The 27,636-nt window shown below is 32.7% G+C and overlaps 3 protein-coding genes across 16 annotated transcripts; 2 read left to right on the plus strand and 1 right to left on the minus strand.

Moving 5' to 3' along the window:
• The first annotated feature begins 512 nt into the window (after positions 1-512).
• On the plus strand, positions 513-4,598 carry LOC101266359 (uncharacterized). The gene is made up of 2 exons (XM_004245839.5): positions 513-1,005; positions 4,114-4,598. The coding sequence occupies exons 1-2, from the start codon at positions 754-756 to the stop codon at positions 4,348-4,350; spliced, it is 489 nt and encodes a 162-aa protein (XP_004245887.1). The 5' UTR covers positions 513-753; the 3' UTR covers positions 4,351-4,598.
• A 2,399-nt stretch (positions 4,599-6,997) lies between these two features.
• On the plus strand, positions 6,998-22,038 carry LOC101266059 (ferredoxin C 2, chloroplastic). Of its 8 annotated transcripts, XR_011211308.1 has the most exons (9): positions 6,998-7,373; positions 7,641-7,704; positions 8,798-8,886; positions 10,269-10,337; positions 11,704-11,748; positions 11,876-11,968; positions 12,099-12,171; positions 19,486-19,607; positions 21,770-22,038. XR_011211308.1 is itself a non-coding variant. In XM_069288567.1 (7 exons), the coding sequence occupies exons 1-6, from the start codon at positions 7,110-7,112 to the stop codon at positions 11,918-11,920; spliced, it is 576 nt and encodes a 191-aa protein (XP_069144668.1). In that variant the 5' UTR covers positions 6,998-7,109; the 3' UTR covers positions 11,921-11,968; positions 15,082-15,434. The 8 variants fall into 8 exon arrangements, 4 of the variants coding, with proteins under 4 accessions (XP_069144668.1, XP_069144666.1, XP_069144667.1 ...); XR_011211309.1 differs by lacking the exon at positions 12,099-12,171; XR_011211310.1 differs by lacking the exons at positions 19,486-19,607; positions 21,770-22,038 and adding an exon at positions 15,082-15,434.
• Positions 14,185-18,952, minus strand: LOL1 (protein). 7 transcript variants are annotated; one of them, XM_069288569.1, is made up of 6 exons: positions 18,455-18,952; positions 17,713-17,868; positions 17,163-17,276; positions 16,123-16,236; positions 15,908-16,017; positions 14,185-14,486 (listed from the first exon to the last, which is right to left on the minus strand). In XM_069288569.1, exons 2-6 carry the CDS (start codon positions 17,771-17,773, stop codon positions 14,448-14,450), a joined length of 438 nt encoding a protein of 145 aa, XP_069144670.1. In that variant the 5' UTR covers positions 17,774-17,868; positions 18,455-18,952; the 3' UTR covers positions 14,185-14,447. The 7 variants fall into 7 exon arrangements, with proteins under 7 accessions (XP_069144670.1, XP_025888176.1, XP_019070801.1 ...); XM_026032391.2 differs by having other exon boundaries at positions 17,163-17,279; XM_019215256.3 differs by having other exon boundaries at positions 17,163-17,279; positions 18,273-18,726.
• Positions 22,039-27,636: the final 5,598 nt, after the last annotated feature.

Genomic DNA, 27,636 nt, shown 5'->3' on the forward strand with positions numbered 1-27,636 from the left:
GTTTAGTTACCAATTCTAAAATTAGTATACTAAAATTAACAATTAGTAATTAATAGATGAATAAATTATAAAAGGTGAAATAATAGTTCCAAAATTGATATATTAATTGAATCATAAGATAACACTCCCTTCATTTGTCCTCATGAATATTTAGATTTCTTTCTAAATTGATGTAATATTTTTATTTTTTTTATATTAGAATTTGTTATATTTAAATTGATAAATTTTCAATAATAGTCTTTTTATTTCTTCGATTTTACGTATGTTCTGTTCTCTTTATGATTCACTTATGAAATTTTATTAGATTTGTTATTATCACCATTTTACAATTCAATTTAATATTTGTATATATATTGAACATTCAATCGTAATTTATTTTTTTATTCAATTTGATTTTAATTAAATAATCCATCTAATTCACTTTTAACACTTTAATATTCATGTTCAATTTTAACTCATTTTATTAATGGTAGTAGTAATTTATTTTATTTTTTTTTAAAAAATGTTTGGTAAAAAGAAAGTATTTCATTTTTTCACCTGTTAGTACCAGCAAAGTCGTAACCCGCACTTTAGACCTCACAAATCACTAGTCCAAGGTCAAGATTCCGATTTCTCCGGCGAGATCGTCGTTCCGTCAATATCTCCGGCGCCTAAAGATCCCAATTTGTCGGTGTTCCGGCTTCCGACGGCGGGAGTATTTCAGTAGTTCTCGCCATTTTTCTCGCTAATGCATGTCGCTGTATATAGAAAAGGATGGGTTTATTTAGGAAACTATCTGGATTTCTAGGGCTTTCAAGAGAAGAAGGTCACGAAGTGAGAGGGGTAGAAGATAACAACAATGGTAATATAGCACCGTCGTCAGTGGATGTAGCTGCAGCAGCTGCCACAGCTCAAGCTCAAAATGTTCCACGCAGAGGTTTCAGTGTCCCGATTCAAGTCCCCGTCGAGAGGGCACAACTCGGACCTATCCTTGTTCGTTGTAGTTCACGCGATGGTGGTGTTCAGGTAAATAATCGGAGATATTATAATTTGACTTCGATTCTGTTAATTGTTTGCAAAATTTGTTTGATTGTATTTTTAGATATTAATTTATATGTTCTGAGTAAACAAATCCATTTTATCCGAATTCTAGAATGTTGTTTAATTGCGGTAAATTGATTAATGTTATCTTTAATTATAATATCTGAAAAAGATAAGATCACCATTAGTTTTCTGATTCTTGGATGCACCTATGTAGTTTGTTATGTTTGTGACTGATTGAAAACTAGCTAGCAGAACTTGAACTTGAATAAGCGATGTATTTAAATAGGTATAGGTTTGTGCGGTTTCCTGTTAAACTCCGATTAGATCAAACTCGTTAATGTAGATAAGAGATGCCATTTGGCGGTAGGTGCAAGGTGGTCGAAGTAAAACGGAGGTGCAAATATTGGTGCCAGACTTCTAGGAAAGAGATAAGAGTAACATGTTATAGTGGAAGTGGTTTCTGTAAACTTGATGATTGGCGGCATTCTCAAATACTGTGTTAACTAGCTACTGTTGATGCTAGAGGTGTGATGGAGGTCCAGTTGTATAGTCTCTTTCGGTAGTGTGAATGTGGGAGTTGGTGATTTGCTCAGAGAAGAGGGGAAGGCTTCTTGATGAAATACAGTTTCCTTATTTGTCAGTTAATATAGGATGAAAGTAAGTTTTATCGATAATGACCAAAGATGGGTCCACCTCTTGAAAGTTTATCCATGCATATCCAGTTCAGTATCCATCCCCCGCCAAAGTTTGCCCAAGATAGATAGAGGAGCTTGAAGTTCACCTTGCTTGATCAATGTCATTTAATCTCCCCTATATGCTTCCCATTCTAAGTGTTGAAATAACATGGAAGTGGTTTCACTTGGCAGGAAGTTATGACTGTAATGCAGTACTGTACATGTAGGATAGTAATATCTTTCCAGGGAAACTACATTCTTTTGCCTCTAGATGATACTTGTAAAATAATTGCATCTAAATGTAGCTCCGTGAAAGGGGAAAAGAAGACAGCCAATGTTGTTGCATCGATGTATAGAGCACTGCAGTATGAGAATGCACCTTTCATTTCCTATTCCCAAGTGTTCTAGTTATTCCCAATAAAAGGAATAGATCTTAAAAGTTGCATGTTTGTATAAAGAAAAACTTGTCTCATACAAGTAAAAGGGCTCAAAGCATGAGTTGAAAATTTATTGAGTGTGTACTGGGAACATACGTAATGTATCCTCTATTGCGCAAGAAAATTCATTGAATGTGAACCGGGACATACTTAATGTATCCTCAATTGCTCACATACAATTAACTAAATAAACTTGTTATTCACAATTCTCTTTTCAGGTCAGTTCATGAAATTCCTTGGAGGACCTTTTTATGCCAGTTAATGGAATTATTTCATGGAGATTTTCAAGTATAAATCAATATAACTATAAGTAAACAAGTTATTTGCCTATAAACCTAAGCTTTCTCAATTTTGTTTTTGACATTTGTTTGTTGATTATGTGGAAAGAGGCTGCTTCAACATTGGTGTTTGAATGATATAAGGGGTGTCAATGAAAGAAAATTGCATCAACTATTTAGCTATCTGCTAATGCAAGTTTTACTTGGTGGTTGGTTTATAGTTTAAGGACATGCAGTGTATTCCCGTGTTAGACTTAGATACAAAGGATTACTAGGGAATTGGGATATGGTTTTCTAGTCTAGACTCGAGGGCTTTTGAGCTGGGGTAATTAGTAGATAAAAGTTCCTCCGGAGAAAGTGTAGTGGAGTTTCACTTCTACTTGGCATACAGTGATCAGTTATTCTGTCTGAAAGAAAGCAAGCTGTCCTGATAGGGCTGGGATTTAAGAGCATTGTCTCTAACTCTACAGCCTGTAATGAAACTTTCATTTGTTTTTGTGAGGATTCTTGAGAATAACTGAAAAGAGGAGCGTCTGACAAGCAAGAAGGTAAGATTTTCTTGATGCCATTTTAACTTTATTAAGACTTATTACCACTATGTTTATCAACTCCCTCATTGAATAACTTATGTTGATATTTCAATAATCTATACTAGGCGATTGCATAAAATCTTTAGAAGATGCACTCATTCAGAAGCTCCTGGAATTTCGAGGAGAATAGGTTCTTCTTTGAGATTGTAAATACATGTTTCTAGGTTCCCATCACACTTTATTAACTCGTGCACATAATCACTTAAAAGGCCCCACTATTTTCTTAAATCTATGCAATTTAGTCTCTCTAGGTAAGTGAAGTGTGAAGCACAGTGTATAAAAGGCATCATCACTAAAGGGGAAAATTTCTTCTCTCCAGAGCCATTTCGGGCACTGGCTATAACTGAGCAGAAGTATGAACGTATGATAAGTATGTAGGATCACTGTTTCCATTTACCATTTGTGATATCACATCTTTTCTATGTCGCTGTTTCACAGTGTGGTTGAAGGCTTGTCATTAAATCTCTGTTCCTATGTATACCAACTTATCGCTGTCTAAAATGTAAGAAAAAAAATGTGCAGTGGTCTGGCGAAAGACATTGATTTCTAGTTCAGGAATGATGTTTATATTATATAGGTGAGGCTTCATCTTATTGTTAGTTTCACTTGAGGTGTAGAAGCATAAGCTTATGAAAGCTTCATTTATCTTGTATGTGGGTTCTTCTTTGATGAAGATTTCTGGTTATATTTCTTGTTTTATTTTCTTGTTTCTGGTAGAATACCTCATCGTAAGCTCATTCCTTGTTGGTCTTGGACTTTTGGATGGTAGAGCTCTGCTTTTTATTGGGTTTTCAGTACTGCATACAGTTTGTGCACCCGTTGGTTACGTGGGTAATACATTGTTAATTTCTTGAGAAAAATCTATCAAGCTTTTCTATTAATTTGCAAATAAGGATGTATAATGATTCTTCAGCGGTGGAGATAAATAACAGCTTCTCAACGTTGCAGTTTCCATGACCGAAATTTGTTTGTTTTTATGATCTTCCCATTAATTTCCCGTTATTGGGTTTTCCTCCGTGTGATTTTTTTTTCTGAGATGTTATCAATGTCTTCCCTCTTTCTGGTGTTATTTAGTTCCAATGCACATACCTAATCATGCTGTTTATTACAGGGATTGAGATGGTACGCCAAGCGACTTAGGATTGATGAAGATGGAGATGTTGCAGACGAATTTCTCGAGGAAGTCCTTGAGGACACACGTTCAAGAACAGAAGAACACCACAGGCAATATCCCAAGTTTGAACTGAAGTACACCACAAAACCTGCTAAGATAACAAGCCTGGCACTCTCAACTGCTGGCAAAATACAACATAGAGTGGAACATCAAGGCAAATTGGAATGGATTTGATGATCGTACTTGAAGATGAGATTTGACTATATTATTGCTAGCAGATGCATTATTTTTGCTTCTTTCTCTCAGAAGGACCAATCTTTGGTGTGTGAATTTCTATTTGGGCATTCAATGTTCTTTTATCTCTGCTTTGTTGGAACTAACTTGATGCTAGCAAGCAAGCTTTCATTCATAAAAGAAAACGTAGTTGTACCCAGAAAAACTTTCAACGTATACATGAATATTAAACTGTTAGTTACTAAGAACATCTTATTCAAGGTATGCTACTTAAAACCAATGAAGCACACCCCACATTTGACTAATTAAAATTCGTAGCAGTAGTTGGATTGGCACTGTAGGGATGATGATGAGCATGCTTTCTTTGCAACTTTTCCGAGCATGGTCTGCCTCGTAAGTGTAGTGAGTAAGTTGTCAAGTGTCGTATGGAGAACTCTGCTTTTTTGTTTTTCTTCTATGTCCTTGCCCCCGCTTTCTCTGTCTGCTCTACTTCAAAGTGTGTTAAGTACAAACATTGGAAATATATAATAGACAACATTATGGCAAAAAATCCAATTAAAATTTAATACATATAGATATTTCTTAGAGAAATACAAATATTATTTTTAAGATTTAATAAAAATTACCGAGTTCTTTGTTGTTTGATATAAGTATGATCTTTATATTGTTGTATATATATGTGGGCAAAATTTACCCACAGCGGGTAGTTACACACAATTTAATTAAATTCAGCAGGATAAAAAATGTTATAAATTTCATATTCGATCAGTAATTGTTGAACTATTTTTTTTTTCATTTAGAAAATATATTGACACATTTATGTAATACATGACAAAAAAGAGGGGACATACTCAGATATAAAAAATGTTATAAATTTCATATTCAATCAATAATTGTCAAACTATTTTTTTTAATTTAGAAATATATTAACACATTTATATAATACATGATAAAAAAAAAAGGGGACATACTTAGATATAAGTATCTCAATTGAACTTTTGAAAAATAACCGAAACAAAATACAAATAATCAAATATGTTTGTCATAATAAGAAATAGAAAAAGCATTCGATTGATCTTCTAATCTAAATTCAATGCAATATAAAATCATGTGGTCTCTATTATGGTATGGTATTAAGAATTTTAAAAAGCCAATCATACATGTATATAAATATATTTATTCGTTCATTTTTATTGGTCTACTATATTAATTAACTTAATATAAGAGATCAATAACCATTTTATATATATATTTTTTTTCTTAAATATCATTATTTATTTTTTAATGAATTAGATGATTTATGATAATGAACTGTGATATAGTAGTGATATTGTTATTTTGTCTGTTACTTTCATTTTAATATATATGATATCATTTAATTCATACAAAAAATAAGAAAAAAGAACTCTTGTTTATTAGGCTTACTTCTATTGATTTACCAACACTAAATGTGATGAGAATTTGCAATATAGTGAATGCAATGTTTTTAACCAAATATATACATTATTAGTGGTACTTCATCAATTTAAAGGAACCTAAATAGCTGAGTCGGAGTTAAAAGGAAAAAAAAAATTGAGCAAAAAAATTTAAAAAGGAGATAAAAAGGTTCAAACTAAAGAGAGAATATTTGAACGAAAGATAAATATCATAAAATTTTATTAAAAAAACACAATATTTCATGTGTCTAAAGAAGGTGCAAGGTGACATGCTACTCGTAAATCGAAGATTCACGCGTCTTGTGGACGTATTATTAGCTCATTTCACCAATCCAAACATGTTTGCTCTTAGCTTGTGTTTGGATATATAATTTGAAATTATGAATTTAAATCAGAGATAAAACTTGTAATTCGAGATTATGTTTATTAAAATAATATCAAAATTTTAAAGAAATAAGATTGAGGATTTCAAATATAAAATTTTATTCGTAAGTTTATATTTCTTTCAAAAAATAAATCTTGTCATTTTAAATTATAAATTATACATAAAAGGAATCATGCTCCGTGTAAAGAAATTATCTAGCTCATGTGAAATAATTATATTAAAGAATAATTGGTTATTACTATTATTAACTATTAGATATTAGTAAAATTAAATATATCTAAAGTTTGTAATCACAAAAGTTTATCTATAAAAATATAGTAGGAAGATATGCGATTTTTAATATGTCACCTTAAGATATGATAATATCTTGTTTATGAACTATGTTTTGCTCATATAGTACATAAAATTGTATACAAATAAAGGAAAAATGACAATTTTCATAATTTGTGAGATTTTTATGTTTATAAGAGAGTATCACCTTTTTTAAAGAAAAAATCATATTATATGACCAATCAAAAACTTCATTTTAAATTAAATTTATTACAAATTATGATTTCATTTATATGTCCTAACAAAACTTAGAGTAATTTCACAAAGATATTCTTAAATTTATTGATCAAGTTTTTTGTAGGAAGAATTGAGATAATTTTAATAGTTTTACAACTTATAAAGTATATATATTTATAAAAACATACGGCTTAAGAGTTTTAAATGCATGTTAGATATAGTCGAAAAGTCTCATTGTATTGTAGTTTTACTCGGTATTCTATTTTTTTTTAGAAGTTTATTCTTCAAATTATTAATTATACAAAAATAATAATAATTAAAAATACAGTGTATACACTATTTGTAAACCATCCAAACAGAGTATTAGTTAATGACTTGTAGCATTATCCAGTTGTACCCTGAAACACAAACAACAGAACCTTTCTCGCTCAATGGATCTTCAATCTCCTTGTAGTGCTTGCACTTCCCTTCACCGGAAACCTCCACTCGGCCGGCGACTATTTTCTCTCAATTCCGTCAACTTCCCTTTGAATTCCGTCAAATGCCGCCGGAATACTACACCGAAGGTTCAAACTCCCGTCGCTGTCGCTGTCTCAGGCCAAAACGGTAGCAGCTATTCTCCCTCAGTTCCTACTCACAAAGTCACTGTTCTCGACCGCCAACGTGGCGTCGTTCACGAATTCCTCGTCCCTGAGGTATTAAGTCCTAATTGATTTTCCATTTCTGCTAAATTTCTGTTTTAAAATGTGTTTGTATATGTACCATACTACAGTCATGTTTAATTGTACTATGATTAAGTAAAACTGATGTATATATACAATTAAATTAGCCATGGCTAACTGATAAAATTGATGTTGAGGACACTAGTCGTGCACTTATTGTGCTTTGTTGACGCAGCCACTTTTGTTAATTATTAGTATCTGTATATTGACAGGCTTATGAAGAGTTAATTTTGGATGCAGGACCAATATATACTTCATACTGCAGAGGCTCAGAACATTACGCTACCGTTCGCTTGCAGGCATGGTATTGATTCATATACATTAGATAACCAAACTTTTGTTTTTCTTATTTATATGTTTGTCTATTTGTTCTTACATTTTAAGCTGCTATTGCTTGATCTAACTGGTTTAATGAGACTTCTTTTTTGGAAGTGTGAAATTGTTACCATCTTGAAATCCAGAATCTTGACAAAGAAGTGATGTCAAATTGAACATTCATCTCAAATATCTAGTAGAACTGGACAAAATTCTTGTACTTTAGCATCTTAGAGATTTGAAATGGGGAAATATTTTGAAGCATATTGCAGTTTATTCCTTAATCCATGCTCCTTATGAACCCTGTCCAATATAAAATAAAATCTGCTAATGGCGTATGAACCTCTATATTTTCTTGTGTCATCCACTCATGCTATACTCCCTTGAATAGTAAAAAGCCAAGGAATTACACAAGCTCTTTCACTGGAAGATAACATTGAAGAGAAGTTTTGTGGATAACAAGCTCTGTGTCAACCTCATGCTATATTTCATCAGCAAAATGATTCTGCAATTTTATTTCGCATCCCTTTAAGGTGGAAACTTTTGTGGAGAACATTTATATAATTCAGCCATTTGGAGATTCTTTGAACAAGGTTGAGCAAATTCAGTTCATTGAGAATTATGTCCAATAAAGTAGAGAAAGTTCAATCCATTGATGAATACGTGGACAGATTTCAGCTCATTAAAGAGTATATAGAGAGGACGGATCAAGTCTTCTATATCCACACTATAAAAGATATTGTAGATTATATGTTCCACCACTTCTTTACTTGTATATATCAGGGGTTTTGCACACTTAAACATATTAATGAAGCTCTCATCACTCTCTAAGAACTTCAAGACAAGGAGAGGCCTTAATTTTCTCTAAGCAGCACAATGCACTTCCTTTGTTGTTTGTTTTAACCTTAAGGCTCTCTTTCTTTATTTCTAACAAATGAACCTTCTTTTCGATCTAGGGTCGAACATATTCGGCTTTGGTTGTTTTTCTTTAACTTTTAACCATTAACTTTTCATCAGATCTTCTCCATATGAAGGTTCTGTTTTATTATATTTCTCTAATTTAACAATCCACTATGTTGAAGGATGTTGCACAAGCTGTGCTGTTCGTGTTAAATCTGGGGAACTTAGACAACCCGAGGCATTAGGGATATCTGCAGAGTTGAAGTCCAAGGTATTTTAAATCATGTAGTGTTTCTGTAGATGCAATCCTTATTGGCTTTTATTTTTCGACTATTGATTTGTGGGAGCTTTAACTGTTTCTCCCTTTTTAGACCTCTTAATGTGATTTTCTTCTTTTAATGATCATACATATGATAAATTAACAAAAATGATAAATCTTATATATGACATGACCAGGGATTTCTTGGTCTCAGACTGATGAAGCCTGCAAACCTCGTCTGCTTTTTATTTGTCCACAAAACAATGTTGAGAATTTGTTCCAAAAGGTTTTGGAATGTTATGAATTCCTATGCACATCATATCTGTGATGTGATTAGGGGATATGGTCTTGAAACTGATTAAGCATGCAAATGAAGTTTGTATGTTATTGTCCACAAAACAATCACAATATGTTGTTCCATAAGATCTTGGAAGATGGAATTTATGAACTTCCATCTCAAGCTAGTGACTATGAGGGTGTTTAGATAAGCTCATAAGCACTTTTTGGCTTATCGACGTGTCAAACACCACAAGTGCTTATACACTAAAATTAGCCAAAGCCATCAGTTATGTTTTTCAGCTTTTAAGCACTTTCGATTTGACCAAGTGTTTTACTCTTTTGTTCTTAATTATTTCTTTCGTGCTTCCCGAAACACCCTTCTCAAAAGAAAATACCCAGCCCCATCTCAATTATAATTTTGCCATTCGTCCTTTTCATGTGCAAATTTAAGTATTACTTTTTATAAATACTTTTTAGGACATTTCAGTCACTTTAATAGAAAAAATTCTTATTCACCAAACACCAATGTTTGTTAACAGTTCAATACTTTTATCTGAACACGCCACTTCTCAGGTATAAAATCAACTTTAGAACTTAAAAGTGTGTGTCGACACTTGATTCTTACCAGCTACTTGTAATCCGCTAATGCAAACAGGCTGTGTATTCCACTATGTATAAGTGATAATGACAAAAAAATTCACAAATTTTTTCGTCTGTTTGTCAATAATGCCAGTTTTGCAAGTATTTGGCCATGATTTGGAGCATTGCTGTAGTTTCCATGCTCATCTCCTATCTCCTCGACTAAATAACTGGTCTTATCCTTAATCCTTCTTTCTTTAGACGTTTAAGAGATTTGATGGGAGGCATACTCTGTTAAATCCTATGAGCCAGAGTATAGGCTCAGATCGGATTTATACCAATTAGGCAATTAGTTAAGGTTAAAATATGAGGACACAAGGTGTTCGCGGAGGTCCTACTGATAAGTAAAAAAACTGTTTTTTACCCTGTATCCCGAATACTAGATATAAGTGAAGTGATGATCTCTATTTTATCATGTCTTATTCTATTCTTATTTTATTTTCACCCTGATTAACCGAGTACGTTTTAATTTGTAGGGTTATGCGCTTCTTTGTGTGGGATTTCCGTCATCGGACCTTGAAGTTGAAACACAGGATGAAGATGAGGTAAGTAACAACTTTGAATTGCAAAAGTTTGAATTTGGGTGGCAATAAAGACTGCGGATACTTAACCACCCATCACCATCTAAGTAATCATGAACTAAGTGGTGAATCAAATGCAGTTTGCAAACTATTTGGTCTACTTCACACCCACTTTTCACGGGTTCAGTTTGGGTTATGAAGCATGGGTATGAAATATATGGCCGTATACTAGTATCATGCTTGTGTTAGGTATCAAATTTGATGACAATCTTTGGATACTTACTGATTATGTCTATGATTTTGTGGTTTCAACATGACACCCTTCAATTATGCAAACCGAAGGGCATCCCAAGATTTTCAGATCAGGCTTATGCCTAGTGCAGAAGTTTTTTTTCTTTTGTATCAACAGCTATAATATTGCCATATCCATGCAGCTCACACCCTACCACCAAGATATTATGTGTAATGCACATTCTTTACTTTTCTAAACTTCTTTCTCATTTTCTCTTATAGACAATTATCCTTGATTTCGTGGAACTAGGACGTACATGGTTCCTTTGATTAAGAAGATCTCTCAAAAAAGAAAATGAAGTGGAAGGTTCTCAAAACTCATCATGCAAACATATATAGAGAAATTGCTGCTGTTTTTGGAAAGAGATTGGTTAAAATGGAGTTAACAAAATGCCTGGCCCTTTTAGCCCAATCTATTTTTAGCCTATAAACAATAGGTCTTTTTTTTTTAAAAAAAAAAATCTCTTTTGAGTTGTTTTGGTTTCATCTCATGCCATTCTTGCTCAATCTGCGCATTGGTCAATTGAGCCTGGCCTCAAATCTATACCCTAATTTATGCTAAAAAAATATGGTAGATACATAAGAGTAGTCCTCTTAAGGACTAGTCAAGAAGCAGAAACAGGTTCTTGACTCTGATCCTACAGGACAAGATACCAGTATAATATAGAGTTCCAATAGGGTAAAAATGCAGATACATGCTTGTTCATTGGCCTTTCAGTTTCTTTTATAATGTGTTGCTTCGGCATAATTTCTTTGACAGATGTAAACTTTTCATATTTCAATTATTATAATAACCTTTCCGTCTACTTTATTTTATGTGGAGCACTGAAGTTGTGAGTGTTGTATTCCAAGTATGAGATGTAATTTATATTTCCTCATTGAACTTTGAAGAAATTGTAGCTAATGAATTACCTGCAGTATTTTCTTAACCAATGGAAATGAAGCTTTGCTTAAATTTTGTTAGATGAAAGGGTGGGGTTTACAGAAAAGTTACCGAAAGGAATTTTTGGAACTCCCTTATGAACTTTATTCTATATGAACAATCTTGTAGTTTGATCTAGTATGCCACCGCGGATATCTGACAGCATGATATATTCAGGTATATTGGCTTCAATTTGGGAGATATTTTGCTCGAGGACCTATTGTAAGTCTTATATTCCTGTAATCTCCTATTAATTTAGAAAAGCAGTTGGAGAGGGGATACTGATGATGTTAGAAAGGATAATAATCAAGTCAAGTTCCTAAAGGTTAACTTTTCTTCCCTGTTGCAGGAGAGAGATGACTATGCCTTGGAATTAGCTATGGGAGATGAGTAACCTGTCAAGAGTTAATTTGAGAAGACAATATGGAATCATAAGCAACATGTACAATTTTCTTGCCTCTCTTGCTATATCTGTGTGTAATATGCTTTCCGTGCCTTTTCCTTTGTGGATTGGCTTTTCTCTTGTACCACTACCATATTGAATAAAAAATTATACTCTCTTTTCTTGTCAGATAGGGGCCTTCTTGATGAAATCTTGTTATGCCTTAATATACTTTAAAGTTTTGAAGATCACATCAGCATGAGGTGCACTTTCATCTCAACTAATGAGAACTTTCTAGTTATTGAGCATTATTGGACTCTAGCAAAACTTCTAATTCTGATCAATTAATGGATGAAATCTTTTGGAATTGGATATTGTCTCACCACAGAAGCTCTATGTTGCTCTTCCCTTTGACTGGCGAACTAACTTCTTAAATATACCACTCATGTGAACACAGCATATATTATGCAACAGTAAAGTAATCTTTGATGCATGCGAAAGACTGACCTTTTCTTACGAATACCATGTTGTCTAATAGTATTTGATCTGGAAAATTAAATGAAACTAAACTATATTTGCAGCAGAAAGTTAAACATAATTATCATTTAGGATAGCATGTTCGGTGAGTCTAGTGACTCAGTCATTCTCCTCGGGTAGTAATGAAAATGGCCATTACTCTACTGCATGAATTCAAGGCTGACATACTCTATGTTGTTCAGCTAGATTCCTTACCGGTGCACCATATTAAATTGTAACCCATACACCATCCTGCTAGTAGTTAGATGATGTGGGAAATAGTATAGAATTACATTCCACTGTATGGTATCTCTTTTTCCTTTTCTCAGATTTTGTAGATTGCATAGTATACTAACTTAAGATATTTATTCTTTCTTTTTAAGTTCACCTTGCAATGTCAAGGGTGGAAAATTGGGAAGATCTACTAGTACTTATTCTTCCATCCAGAAGGGATAAGAAAGGTAAACAGGAAATAGAGAATATAGTTATGTGACCCAAATTGCATATGCCCATGTTGCATCTACAATTTGATCCATAACTCATCCGATAGGAAGATGGTGACAACTTCGTGAAGTAGATGAGAATAAGCAAAAACTAAACAATCAAGACTTCTTTCAGTGATGAAAAGATGACCCTAATCTTTGCTCATTTTGAAAAGGTCATATACATAGCCTACTTGAAGGAAAACTAAAGAACCTTTTAGAAACCATTTCAATTCCATCATATGTCAACATATCATTTTCATTTTGAGGTAAAGGTATTTTCTGAGTTTGATTCTCTTTTAAATCAACGGTGTAGCTGTCTGAGAACAAAATATCTAGATCACCCATCCATGTGAAAGGACCATATTATGAACAAATTAAGGTTTTTTTTGTTATCTCATCATGTGATGGAAAATCAAGTGCATCTTTTTCATCTAACTGGTCCTGAATTTTAATGAAAGTTCCCGTTCATGTGGAAACCATGTATTTAGTAGATTTCTTTCTTCAATATCTTCATTTGGACAGATACAGAATGTTACTGAACATCCATCGGCTACATACCTTGTTAGCTAATTTCTGCAATGGTGAATTGGTCAGTGGTTCTGGGCATGCCCTGTATATTGTCTGTGGTTATAGTTACTAAGAAAAGAATATAGTTTCCAGAGCTTGTGGTTACTGATATGAGCAAGAGAAGTCATACAAAAACTAAACAATGTGGTTGAAGTGTCTAATTTTTTCACACATGTGCATATTGAATTGACATGCTTACTTAAGTTCATGGGACGAAAACATGAGATATACCCTCCTCTCTTATAGCCCACGGCCTTTCGTCTAGTGGTAAGAGCGCAACATGCGATGCATGGATTAAACACAGATCACTAGTACGAGAATGCCACAGAAAGAAGTTGGGTATTTAACTGGAGAAGGGTATAGGGAATGAGGCCATTATACCCTCCTCTTTCTGGGGGTTCTGGCAAAGGAAATAGTGGCAGAGAGAAACCAGGCTGGATTACCTATTTAATACTAAGAGCTGTACCTCCTTTAGCCCTCAGCAGTTTTTGTGGTTTGGTTGAGGCATTGATCTACTTATGTCAAACTAAAATATCTGACATTGACATTCAGGGCTCATAATTCAACAGTTGTATCTGGAAGAGTCAATTTTCTAAGTCTTGACCAAATGACGGAATGAGATGTTGATATCTCCCATTTGTTTATCGCTTCAGTCAAGACATTTTAAAATTGTATTTATGGCATCCCAAGATGAAAACAATATTATGGTAGGTGAAAAGGAGTCTTTGCTATCCAGGATTTTTCAACCAGACTTACAAACGCAATACCATTATATGCAATACCTTTTGTAGGCTCAACCTGCAAAACTGCTTATTCTATTACAGATACGCGAGGGAAAAAAAGCTCTGTAATAGCTCTATACTAGTAGCAACTAGAAATTTCCTCCAGTTGATGCAGCTGAAATGCCGCTGACACATAACACGACAACTTTAGTTGTAGAAGTTTCTAGCACTGGCTCAGCAGCTTTAAAGTTAGCTGTTAAACTTTTGCTCAGCTGTGCTCGTTGCAACCTGTATTGTCCAGAGAACATTTTGTCAAGTATGATGAAAAATGAAGTAGGAATGCTATAAAGGCCTCAGAAAATTTTTTATGATTTATACAGTAATTTGAACAATAATAAATTTTTTTAACAAAGTTGGACAGTATAATTACTAAGTGTGGGTCTCCGAACACTACACTTCGATGCTCCAGGGGTGGCCAAATAAGGCTTAGCTGATCGTATCACTATGGAGTCAACTTGGACAAGTGTAACTTGACCCGATTTGAGGGAAGGAGAAGAAAATTGTGGAACTAAATCCTTGCTGGTTTTGTTGCATACTTCTTTTACTGATAGGTTTTACTAAGTTTCATCACATTGACATGTTGATATAGTGGAATGATAGTCACATGAACACATAGGATTCTTATAGCCAGTCCGAACTAATTTGGGATTGAGGCATAGTTGATTGATTGATATTTGATAGAGACGTATTGGACTTAATACTATGGAGCCTTGAATCTTTTGTAGTATAACAGACAGTTGTGTAAGAGAAAGGAGCACTAATATGCACATTGCTACTATCACCGCTGAGATTATGACTAGTGCTATTTCTGTAACCTTTTCAGGGAAGAAGAAGAGAAAATGACACTTCCCTTATGAGCATCAGGTTATACTGGTCCATGTATTATTGGAAATCAAAAGAAAACAAAAGCTGCTTGAACAAAGGATATTGTCTTGATTTAACTTGGAGGAACCTTTTGCAGGCATTTTATATTTGTTACATTCTTAGGCCTTTGTACCAAGTGCTAAATTGGAGATACTTTTAGCAAACCAAACTGCTTAAGATTTTTCAATCGGCATGTAGTTCATTAAAGTTAACATGTTTGTAGTGGCTCCATTGGAGCTTTGTTATATCATATTCTGAATATTTTAGAGAAGGGAGCAAAGAGAATGAACCTGTGGTGCCTCGTTTAAGTAATTTGCTTGGAAGGTTTAAGGTGCTTAGGCTCAGTAAGAATACTAGTTTTTATGCTAACCTTCACTATATGATTCTTGCATAAAGAAAATACAGGGCAGGCTGTCTTTGAATGATTTGTTTGGTCGTCAAGTCCTGCTCTTGTGAATCAAAGCTTAACAGGTCACATTTTCATTCTTTTTGGTTGTTTTTATAAGCTACATGCCATATGCAGGTCCTGGTTGATGTTCTATTTTGAAAAGGGAAGTTGTATAAGATTTTATTAGAAATTCACACTACTATTAAATGTTACAATTCAATATCTTCTGTGCTATGTTCCAAGATGAACAATGAGACTGTTACTGTTGAAGTAGGATTAAATTCTGGTAATTTAGTATTTGAACTGCAGAATTTTATCAAGTGTCGGAATACCGGTTCATCATTGATCGCAACATGAAAGATTGAAGGCTTAATACTAAAGAGGATTTTATACTTACCCCTACCGATGTCACAAAATTGCAAACTGCACATTTCACTGATCGTGCCCCGTATTGGTACATCAGCAGCATGTGGCAGTTGCCACAATTCACATGTGCTACCTGATTTGCTGTGACAATACCATTTTATTCTTACTTTGACCAGTAAGGATGTGTAACTAAGCGGATTATATGAAATATCTCCGTACATTCAAAAGGCTGTAGTGTTACTTTACCTTCCATAGCTAAATTGACTGTGTGACAGCACGAACATTGCACGCTTGTTGCTCCACGAATGTACATAAGTAATGTGTGGCAGCCTCCGCAAACCAACTGAGCCATCTCAGTGCCTGTTTAAGGTTCGTAACATGTAAAGGGGCTGATGCTTAAGCCTAATACAACTTAAGGAGCTTAAATAAAGAGTTAAAAATATTCTGAGTCAAGTCAGCTTACAGAGACCCGAACAGATCGAACAATTTAGTGGAATGCTGGCCATGGAAGCTGATATGGAGAGTCAAGATTCCATGCTTTTGTATGGATACTAGCTAAAGGGGCAGTCCTTACTCAGGACAACTTAGGCAGGAGGGGTTTCCAATTATGTTCCAGATGTTACTTTTGTGGTGAGCAAGCTTAGACAATCAATCATCTCTTTTTACACTGTAAATGGGCTGATCAGCTTTGAAAAATTTTCATTAATCTAAAAGGCATGTGATGCCACAAGGATTAACTGATGTTCTAGTTAGCTGGTACAGGAAAGGAAGATTATCCGGTCGGAAGGAGATATGGAGGATTGTCCCATCATGTATTTGGTGGACATATTTAAGGAAAGAAATCAGAGATGCTTTGAAGACATAGGAAATCCCTTATAGAAGTTAAAGATGAATTGTTTAGTTCTTTACTATTTTGGTGTAAACAAGAAGGTTTAGAAGAAGCAGAATCAGTTTTTGATGTTCTAGTAGATTACCTGTTTGGATTGACTTATTTTGAGTGCTTTTAAGCCAAAACAACTTTTAAGCACTTTTGGAGTGTTTGGATAACTTAAAAAAGTGCTTATAAGCACTTAGTTTTAAGCTAAAATGGTAAAAATAAGCCAAAAATAAGCCATGAGTTAGAATTTCAAGGGTCATAGAAAGCTATTTAGGTCTTCCAATTGTAATCACTGTTGGTCTGGGTGACTACACAGCTTGTGTAGGCATCTTATATTGATAATACTGTTTTACCATTCTCGAAACAAAAAAAGTTCCAAAATGTTGAGGCTGTCTAATAACGTGCATACCCGGAGGTGGTACTGCTGTTACTGCATTGCAAACTGCACAGCAAACAGATGTTGCTCCAACTGGATAGAGTAAAAGATTTCTGCATCCAGAGCACACAAGCTGGCTCTGCGTACCTGCTAACCACCATATTTCTTCGTAAGATATATTGTAAAACAAGGTAATTTTGGTATGGCGTTATTTGCACTATTTTGTCAAGTGGCTTGATCCTCCTGGGGCTGTTTCACTAAAAAGCTGAAGTTGAATTCAGATTTATTGAGCAATTAACAAGTTACTAGTCATGGCTGTAAATAAAGTATTGGTGTCCCTGACCTTGTCTTAATTGATTTGGTCTATTTTATAAATACTGTTTGATTTATTTTTTACACTTCATCTACAAATATGCTAAATTGAACTTTGATTTGGATTTTAGGACTGGAGATTTAAGATATGAACTCTTTGATCTGCCGGCCGTAAACATTAATCTTAGCTCATTGTTATGCATGACCATCCTTTTCATTTCTTTCTATGTATTATTATCAGGCAGAAAAAAGTTAAGGAAAAAAGTTGTACCGTTAGAAGGTGGTGTAAATGGTGTTGGTGGTGTAGGATATGGAGCAAGCGGAACTGGCATTGTGAAGCTAACAGAGGTAGTCCTCTCCTGAGATCTCAAAAGCCTAGTGCTTCAAAAACTTCTAACAGAGCAGCTGCTTCCATCTTTACTGTCTCCTGAAAAAAACACGGAAATTTATACATGATTGAGTTAGCAACTGAAGGACCTGGAATTTCTGTGATGAAAGATGGATTTGAGTACAAAGTATAAAATAGGATTAGGAAAAAGGGGAATAAATGGTGAAAGCTATAACGAAGAACTTTGCATATTCATCTAGTAGCATATTTAGCATTTGCTACTTCAATTTCATACATGATTGTTACTGGTTCATCCTCTGAGCATTTGAAACATAAGAGGAGCTTAGTCAAGCATTAGGAGTGAGGCAGACACAGACCTTTACATATGCAGATGTAAAGAGAGAGGGAGCGTGGGGGTTGGGGTGGGGACTGATAGGAGGATGCAGGGGATAGATGATTTAAAGAGTAAGAAGAAATAGTGGTGTTAAAAGTTGGTTTTTTACCATGTTCCCTTGCATACTTTTTTTTTCTTTTAAGTTGCAGTGTAGCTTTCATTTTCTTTTATGGTTGGCTAGATTATGGTGAATTTTCTATTTCTCTTGCTGGTATATCAAGATCAGTTTTGTCGGGAAAATTTTGGGCCCCCTTCCTGTTCTCTATCTTAGTTTCTCTTTCTCTCTCATACCTTTAGTGCAACTCACTGCATGCATGTGAGTGATGAGTTTTTGCCAGGTATTCCTTTCTTCTGGGGCATTGGACAACTCAGATTGGGCCACGTAATTCAAGCGTCGTTTTCTTTGGTGTCCCAGCATAAACAAAAAAATAAATAGGAAGGTGGTTTCTTCCTATCCGTCTAAGTGTTGTTTTTATGGACAGAGTTATTTGATAATTGTCTTGATGGGAGGTAAAAGTACCCGGTGAAACAAACAGGGTGCAAAGGATAGAAAGAATTGTGATACTTTTCATAGGTGGTGGTCCAATTTGTGCTGTCATTCCAGTGTGCTTGTCCCTCTCAACTTTCCATTTTCCACCTCTTCTCATTCCCTTCTTTTTTTTTCTTTTTTTTTTTCAACTATGGTAGTTGTAGTAAACTAAAATGAATGATTACTGCCATTGAGATGCTTACAAGTAACGCAGTCTGTTCATGTTTGCTATGCACTTTCTATCAAGTGTATGACAGGACCCAAGTATCTACGTGTAGTTCCAAATTTTGTTAATCAAATTTCCTCTAATATGGTGTTGGAGTAGGGCCTTTGATAAGTGACTGGACATTATGGATCGGCCCCCTCAAAGAGTAGTATTCTGTGGGAGCACACAGATTTGCAAGCAGCCCAGTTTTCATGATGGTTAGGTAACCATTCATTGACTTTTATCAACATCGTATCTTATGGTTTTGGTGGTCAGATAGATGCACCAAATGAAACAGTTCTACTGGAGATTTGATTAGTTTCTGAGCTGGGAATGCCCGCACTTACTATGTGTAGTGATTCACTTTACAAGGTGGATACGAATTTGTGGCCTCACTAATTTGGAGGTTGGTGGTCTTTTTTTTAGGACATGTATAACAGGTTCACATCAATCACAAGTTCAAAATACAACAGGATACCTCATTATGTGTATGATACATAGAAGTACTGGGGTCCCATATTGTTTTTTAGTGTCTTAAATACGACCGACATTATACATGAAGAACTCTTTATTTTGATTTTTGAACAGGTTTGTACAGCTTAGTGGTTTTCGTTGTTTCCCTTTATGGCATGATGTGGGATGAAAATCATAAGATCAATGTTCAAATTCCAGCAAAGAGCAAAAGGCGGTAGTCGATACACGATACACGGGTAAGAATATTATATCTCAATCATCCTAGCTAGATTCTGCTTTATCAAATCATATCTGTTGAATGGACAACTAGAAACATAAAAACCAGGCTTGCCCCTTGTTTAATTAATCCTAATGGATAAACAAATTTTAAGATAAGCACAGAGAAAGATATTTTGAGTGAAGTGTAGGGCAACTATATGATGCACACATATTTAATCTACATGTGCAAAGTCACAAGATATATGAGTCACAATTCACAAAGGAGTGTTAGACATTTAATGAAAGGAGTGTTAAGACATTTAATGAATTTTGATTTATTTGATACGCATGAAAAGGAATAGAGCTCTTGTAAGTAAATCCCACTATTCAACACTTGAAAAATTTCCCAACTTAAGTAGCAACATCATACATCTTCAAATTCATTTCTTTTAGTTATAGAATGTTTTTGTAAAGTGGAAAAATATCTAGTATCTTTTTCCTCAAAACTGTGATGTTTCGTTACATAAGAAAGGTTGAGTTTGGTTATTTCCATAAATAAAAAAAATATGTATTGCCCCCACCCCCACCCCCTCAAGGAATGGGAGTTTATTAGTCATTTTCTTTATGATAACAACAAGAGAATGTGGTCCACTTCACAGAATCTAGCCAATCTGAAAAATCAGAAGGTTGCTTCATAGAAACTTTTCTTTAAATAATTATTGTCTAGGAAATCAAGAACTCCGTGGCTAGAAGAATTAAAATATAGTTAAAATTCGAGAACCATACGTTATATTATAAAAAATATAATTTAAAAAAAAGAGAGGAAAAACTTGATAATTGAAACATTATAGTGTATTCAATTACCAATACCAGCAGTCCAGAAGTCTCATTAAAAATATTATTCAGCATCATCCGTATATGAAAAAAATACACAAAATAAAATTACTGTGGGCCAGCTTCTAAATAGTATTATTTTTAATTTTCCTATTTTAATGGTAATAAACCAAAAAAAAAGATCATTTGTATTTTTTAAGAGTAAATATTAGGTTTAGACTACAATTTGTATAATTATGTTCCATATAAAATTTTATGTTTGCTATGATTATTAATAGGTATATTTTGGTATACATATACAAAAGAATCAATCGTATAATCTATTTCGATATACATATACAAAAGAATCAATTGTATAATCTATGTTTGTATAAAAAGAGACAAAAGAAAACTAGACAGGGGAGGATCTGTGTTTGTATAATTATAAGTGTGTAAGAAGAATATATATGTATTTGCATAAAGTGAGAGGTGAACGAGATTCTTTGGAGAGAAAGGCGAACGAAAAGTATGTATATATACAATTTTCTCCCACTTTATACAGACACAAACACATTATATACATTTTTATTTGTATAAAAGTGAGAGAGGCGATGGTGACACTGCCAACGAGAAAACGAGAGTGGCGAGTGAGAATTTTAGGGAGAGACGAATGACAACAGATTTGCTACGTATTACAATTAAATCTAAATAGTTTGCTATTTTATATTTTTTTTAAAAAAATTAATTAGGAGATTAGTTGCATTTTAAGCTAGTTTATATTAAATTTCGTCTCCTCAAATGATGTATGTGTTCTTACAAATTCCAAAAATATGGTTGCCATAGAAAGCAAAGTGTATACAAATTACAATAAATTTAAATTTGAATATAAATGAATTTAAAAGTGTAAGGGTTGAATGTTGATTAATGAAATTGGGAAAAGGTCAATAGGCGTTGGGTCCAAGCCAAACTTCTCACCATAAAGGTGACATAAAAGGGTGTTTGTGTGTATTTTGTGTGTGTGGGTGGTGGTGGTGGTGGTGGGGGGGGGGGGGGGGGGGAGGTCGTGGAGAAAAGTGTTGATTTTTAGCTTCTTTGGTGGGTTGGAGTTGTGGGGAGGTGTTTGAAGATAAAAATGGACCACTCATGAGCTAGCGGTGAGGTATTAAGTACTTGTTAATTTTCAATTAGAGATTTTAAATTTAAATTTAGATAATGAAAGTCGACTATATAGAGTGCTTTATTTTTGAAATAGATTTTTTTAATGTAAATAGTTAAATTTCAAAAACTTAAATATTGAACGTAGACTGAAAAAAAGCACAAATAGATATTAGAAGTGTTTGTGAAGTAAAATAGAAGATTCTAAAAGTAGACTTGCTTTGTTATCTAGATGTATTTAGAAACATACCGACAATTTCAAGTTTGTGGAGAAGTAGAGAGGAAAAGGACAATACTTATGCAGCAATGTGAAGAAGTCCATTAAGTCTCAAAGACTTTAAAGACTATGGGGTATGGGCAACGAACCTTTTTGCAGGTATGGTAGGAATTTAATAAAGCATGTTCTGGGTTGGATTTGTTTTCTTACCTTTCAAGCATAAATATGATTGATATATTTTAATATTATATTATTAAATTAATTATATTTTCCATTATATAGAAGTATGAAGTTAAGGACCACCAGCGAACATGGTGCAATAAGTATATGCCATATTCATTTCTTTCTTAATTAGAGATCTTAAATTTGAGTTTTGAATATGCAAAAATTCTTTGAATGAAGTAGAATTCTAAATGATAAAAATTTAAAATAATTAAATTTTAATGAAATACACTGACAAATAGGGCTGTGTATCGATCGATTGGGTTTAATTTTGAAGTTTATCGGATTGGCTTATTGGTTATCGGTTTATAATGATGCTAAATCATTATAGAACCATTAAAATATTGACTTATCGGTTATTGGTTTATCGGTTTTTGATCGTTATCGGTTTAACCGTTAAGATTTGAATCAAAAGAAAAAATATTGAAAATCACTTAGAAACAAGGTGACAAATCAAATAAACCATGCACTTGAATTCACAATTCACAACTCACAACTTACATCTTGTTCAAAAAAACACTTTTACATCATAGAATAATCAAGTGTTTGAGACAACCAAAAATAAAACTAGGAAATTAAACTCTAAGTTGAGGACTTTATATATAAAATAGTATAAATATAAATAATTAATTTACTATCGAATTATCGATTAATCCGTTAAGAAAAAATTTTAAATCATTAAGAATCGATAATCCGATAACAAAAAAAATCAAAATTATTATCAAAACCACTAAATCAATAATTAAATACTATAATTCAATAATTTTTTATCAATTTTGATTCGATTTTGAACAGCCTTACTGACAAATAAAGTTTGTTAAGGACGAGCTAGGATATAATCATAATTTCACAACTAACATAATGATATTTTAGATATTTTCCTATGACTTCAATGTATGTTGGGTCCATTTATCTCATCGTTCTTGACGATTTATAGCCTTTGAACATAGTTATCCACGTGGCTACGATGGGCCAAACATTATTTGGTGACACATTTAGGGATATTTAGGGATAGTTTAGTACAAAAATTAAAGATTAGTAACATTGGGATTAATAGTATAAAGATTATCTTTTATCAATTATTTGATTCATTCCTTTTTATCTTATTTTGTATTTGAATTAAAATTTTATAATTTTTTTTAATTATACCATTCAATTATTATGAGATTTTTTATTTCATGTAATTAGTTTAGAGTAAATAATTGTCGGACAGTATTTATTTTATGGCTTTCTAACTAACTAGTAGAAGAACAATATTATTATCATGTTTCTATTTGCTTAGTTAAATTATTTGAGGGTAAATAATTGATCACTTAAGAAATCGTCAATTTTCTATTTAAAAAAGATAGATTATCTACTTTTAAAATTGAAAAGACGTTAAAAAATAGTAAAATTGAATAAATCATCTACATTTATATGTAGAAATGGCAAGGTGTAATTTTAATTTGTTGCAACTTTATAAATTGTTCATAATACAAATAATTAGAAAACATATATATATATATATATATATATATATATATATATATATATATATATATATATATATATATATCAACAAATAATACATTTAATAATTAAGATTACAAAAGTCATGTGGTGATATATTTGCTTTTTCAATTAATAAATGTTAAAACAACTCATGTTTCAAATATTGTATTAATTTATATTGAATTTATTTAGCAACAAATAATTCTAAATAATAAAATTTGTAAGATAAGTTATCTAAATAAATTTATTAGTACAAATATAAAATAAAAAATAAAAAAATAAACGTAATGATTAAAATGATGGGGTAATATTTTTGTTAAACAAAATTATTATTAAAACTATCATGTCTAATTACTATTTTTTCAATTTTCAACTATGTTATGGGCCGTAAGCAGATCTTTCCACAGCTAATTTTTCCTTTTAAAAAGTTACACGTAAATAAATATGAAATCAAGTTTCTTTCATAAAAATTGACGCACATTATTTTAAGAATTTAGTTCTTTTAAAAAAATATCGTAAAATATTTTACAATGAATATTTTTTGTGCAAAAATTGTAAAGATCTTGTTGTGATACACTAAGATATCTTAATGATGAATAATAATTAAAAGAACAACTCATCATTCTTGAGATTATTAAATAAAACTACAAATCTAACTAATAAGTGAAGGCAAAGAAGCTTATAACTACGGAAAAGGATCATATTGCCTTAGTATTTTCGGGGAAAAAAATTATATTTACCACTCATCAGATTTATCTATCTATCTATCTATATATATATAATGTCGAGTTTTCTTGTTCAGTTAATGACACCCAACATTCAAATGCTAAACCAAATTTTGCAAGACTCTGAAGGAACTTACAAACATGTAGACCATTGAAGAAATGTAGATGAACTTGAGCTTAATCATCTCAAGGGAAATGAATTTATTGAGTTAGTTGGGATGAATATGATGGAAAATTTTAATTAGGATAAAAATATATCTACTTAGACTGCCACATAAGATAGTATTTGAGAACATTAGTGTTAATCATCTAAAGAAAATACGTACTCAAAATTAAATGATGAAGAGAAAAATATATCTAAAAAGTATGATTAAGGGGTAAATTTAACTTCTTTTCAGATAGTATAAAAGCAAATATAATTCTCGTTCGTTGTAATATGGAGGCAAACACCTAGATTACAAAACAAGAACACAAAGATTCTGGAAAAATTTCAAAAATATACAATTACCTAGCTTACAATGCAAAAATATAGCCCAAAACATAACCGGTATACAATAACATTTGATATACAATAAATTTCATATTTTATTTTTCTACAAAATATTAAAAAACTTGATGTCATATTATACACTCAATATACATATGGGATCATTCATTGTCATCTGAAAAACCACCCAATACTTAGTTATTATCGAATATCGAATTTCTACAGTAATAAAATCATATATCTACTTTTCAAAAGTGTATCAGCCTCGAACCCTTGACCTAGTGGTCTAGAGAGAACTCTTCAATAGTAAACCACTGTGCAAAGAAATAGCAATATGTTAGTGGCTAAATTTGATAAAGTTTAAATTAAAAACCTCGCACATTTTAACCATGTGCTTATTATACTTTCAAATGATTATCTAAAATTTACTGCTACATGATTAATAAGGATCGTTTTATATCTTTTAATACATTTATATTGACACGAATTCAAATTAATCAGACTAATAATTTTCTATGTTTGAATGCCTAAAAAAGAAAGACTATAGCCTAAGGAATGGGTAATGGAACTTTATTCAAACCTAAGCTACAAACACTAGAAGAGAGCCCCATTACTTTGTATTGATAGATGCTAGCACATATTTATTTCCAAAGGGACCACCCTCTACTCTATTCTTTTTTTCTACTTCGTTTTTACTTTTAGATCCCAATTTTTAATTGGATATTTTTTCTTTGGGTTAAATTTCAGAAAATTTCATCTTGTTTTTTCTAGAGAAATTAGCGGATGAAGTGTGACTAAATTCATATTTGTATAATAATAATATATGTAATATTGTATATTATTACATATCAGTATATAAATATCTCTTGTAAATTTGGATAATCTCATATATTGGGTGTATAATATTGTATATCAAATTTTCAAAATATTTTTGTAGAAGACTAAAATGAAAGTTTGTATATCATGGTATACGAATGTATATTGTATATCGGATTGCGTTTTGGACTAAAAATGTGTAAGGTAAGATTTAAACTTTTATTTTCTACAACGTAATTAGATAGTTGTACTTATACAATTTTTCTCATTTTAATTTCATGAATTCGTGACTATATTTCAATAACAGAGCTAATCACCTTATTTAATTATGGGTTCATAGTTAACTATCTTCAACATATTAGTGGGTATAATGCGAATAATAAACATAAATCTACTTTAAAAGTTATTAATTTAAATAAAATCTGCACCCTTAAAATTTAGATCTACCCTTGAAAAATATTTATAACTAGGTCAACGGATAAGTTGTTGATCCTGTAGTCTCAAAGTGAAGTTGGATATGCATAATATTTATAGTTTCTATTTTCATTTATGGATGATGTTTTTTTAAAAGGAAAAATAACGTCTTTTGGTCGATATTTGTGTTTGCAAAAAATTTTAAAGTGACAGAAAATAAATTGCAATTAGAAATAGAATATGAAGAAACGTGATTTTATCAATAAATATTGCATGTACAATTTTGTTCCTCCTCTAATGAGATTTAATTACTGATTCAAGGGCCGTTAGTGACGTATTTCTCGAACTTGGATGATTTGTACTTGATTTCTATAATATGAGGACCATAAGTGGCGTATTTCTTGAACTACGATTTTTATATGGAATACGAGATTTGAGGAATTTTGAGATTTCGATCTTTATATGGAATACTTTGAGATTTCGATCTCTTTATGAAATTTTTGAGATTTCAATCTCTTTATAGAATTTTCGAGATCTCGATCTCTTTATAGGATTTTCGAGATGTCTTATCAAGGGAATATAGTACCCTGTATATATGAACTAGACTTATGGTTGAGTAACCTCCAAGAATGCTAATTGAGATTGAACACGCCTTGTAGAATCTCAACTTAAATTAAACACACTTGTCGAGTCCCACAAATTTTAATGTCTAGTCCTATAAATTTCAATGTCTACAAATGCCATGCTTTAAGGATTGACAGAGTGTAGACTTGATGAAACTCAAAGATGATACTTAAAGTACTCATTGCGGTCACCTTTACGGCTTCAGATTTGCAAATTTAATTTGACAGAGAAGAGATGAAGGACAAATTTGGTCTCACTAGGCGTCCCCACTTGTTTGTATATTTTAAAGTGACAGAAAATAAATTGCAATCACAAAAAAAATATGAAGTAACATAATTTTTGTCACGACCCAAATCGGGCCGTGACTGGCACCCACATTTATCCGTGAGCGAACCAACCAATCTAACCCCATCATTCCAAACATAATGAACTAAATACATTGCGGAAGACTTAAAAACTCATTAACAAAATAAATTAAATAACTTCTAAAACTCAAACATTTATTATTATCCCCAAAATCTGAAAGTCATCATCACAAGAACATCTACTTCAAATTACTAAAGCTAAGAGTATCTAGAAAGCTAGAATAAACAAAAATGCTAGTCCATGCCGGAACTTCAAGGCATCGAGACATGAAGAAGAAGATCCACTCCAAGCTAGAAACATTAGCTCACCCTGAAATCCGGAGTAATGAAGACTGGCTAGAGTTGCGGTTGAGTTGAAGACGACGGCACGTTTGCTGCACTCCACAAATAATCAAAAAGAAAACATACAAGTAGGGGTCAGTACAAAACACGGGTACTGAGTAGATATCATCGGCCAACTCAAAATAGAAAGCAATATGCATCAAATAATATCATAAATCAACTACAAAACTCAATCTGTAGCAACACCATGTACAAGAATCTTTGATAAATAACATCAAGTACACTCATGAGGACTCAAGCCTCCATATCATACTCATTTGGGAATTAGGTTCATTAGATTGAGTATATTAGCATCTTTCAAGATTCATCACCTTTATTCTTGTGTCGGTACGTGACACTCCGCTCCCTTACTACTATGTGTCGGAACGTGACACTCCGATCCCCTAGTTTTACGTG

Source organism: Solanum lycopersicum, chromosome 8 (genome assembly GCF_036512215.1).
Source record: "Solanum lycopersicum chromosome 8, SLM_r2.1".
NCBI lineage: Eukaryota > Viridiplantae > Streptophyta > Magnoliopsida > Solanales > Solanaceae > Solanum > Solanum lycopersicum.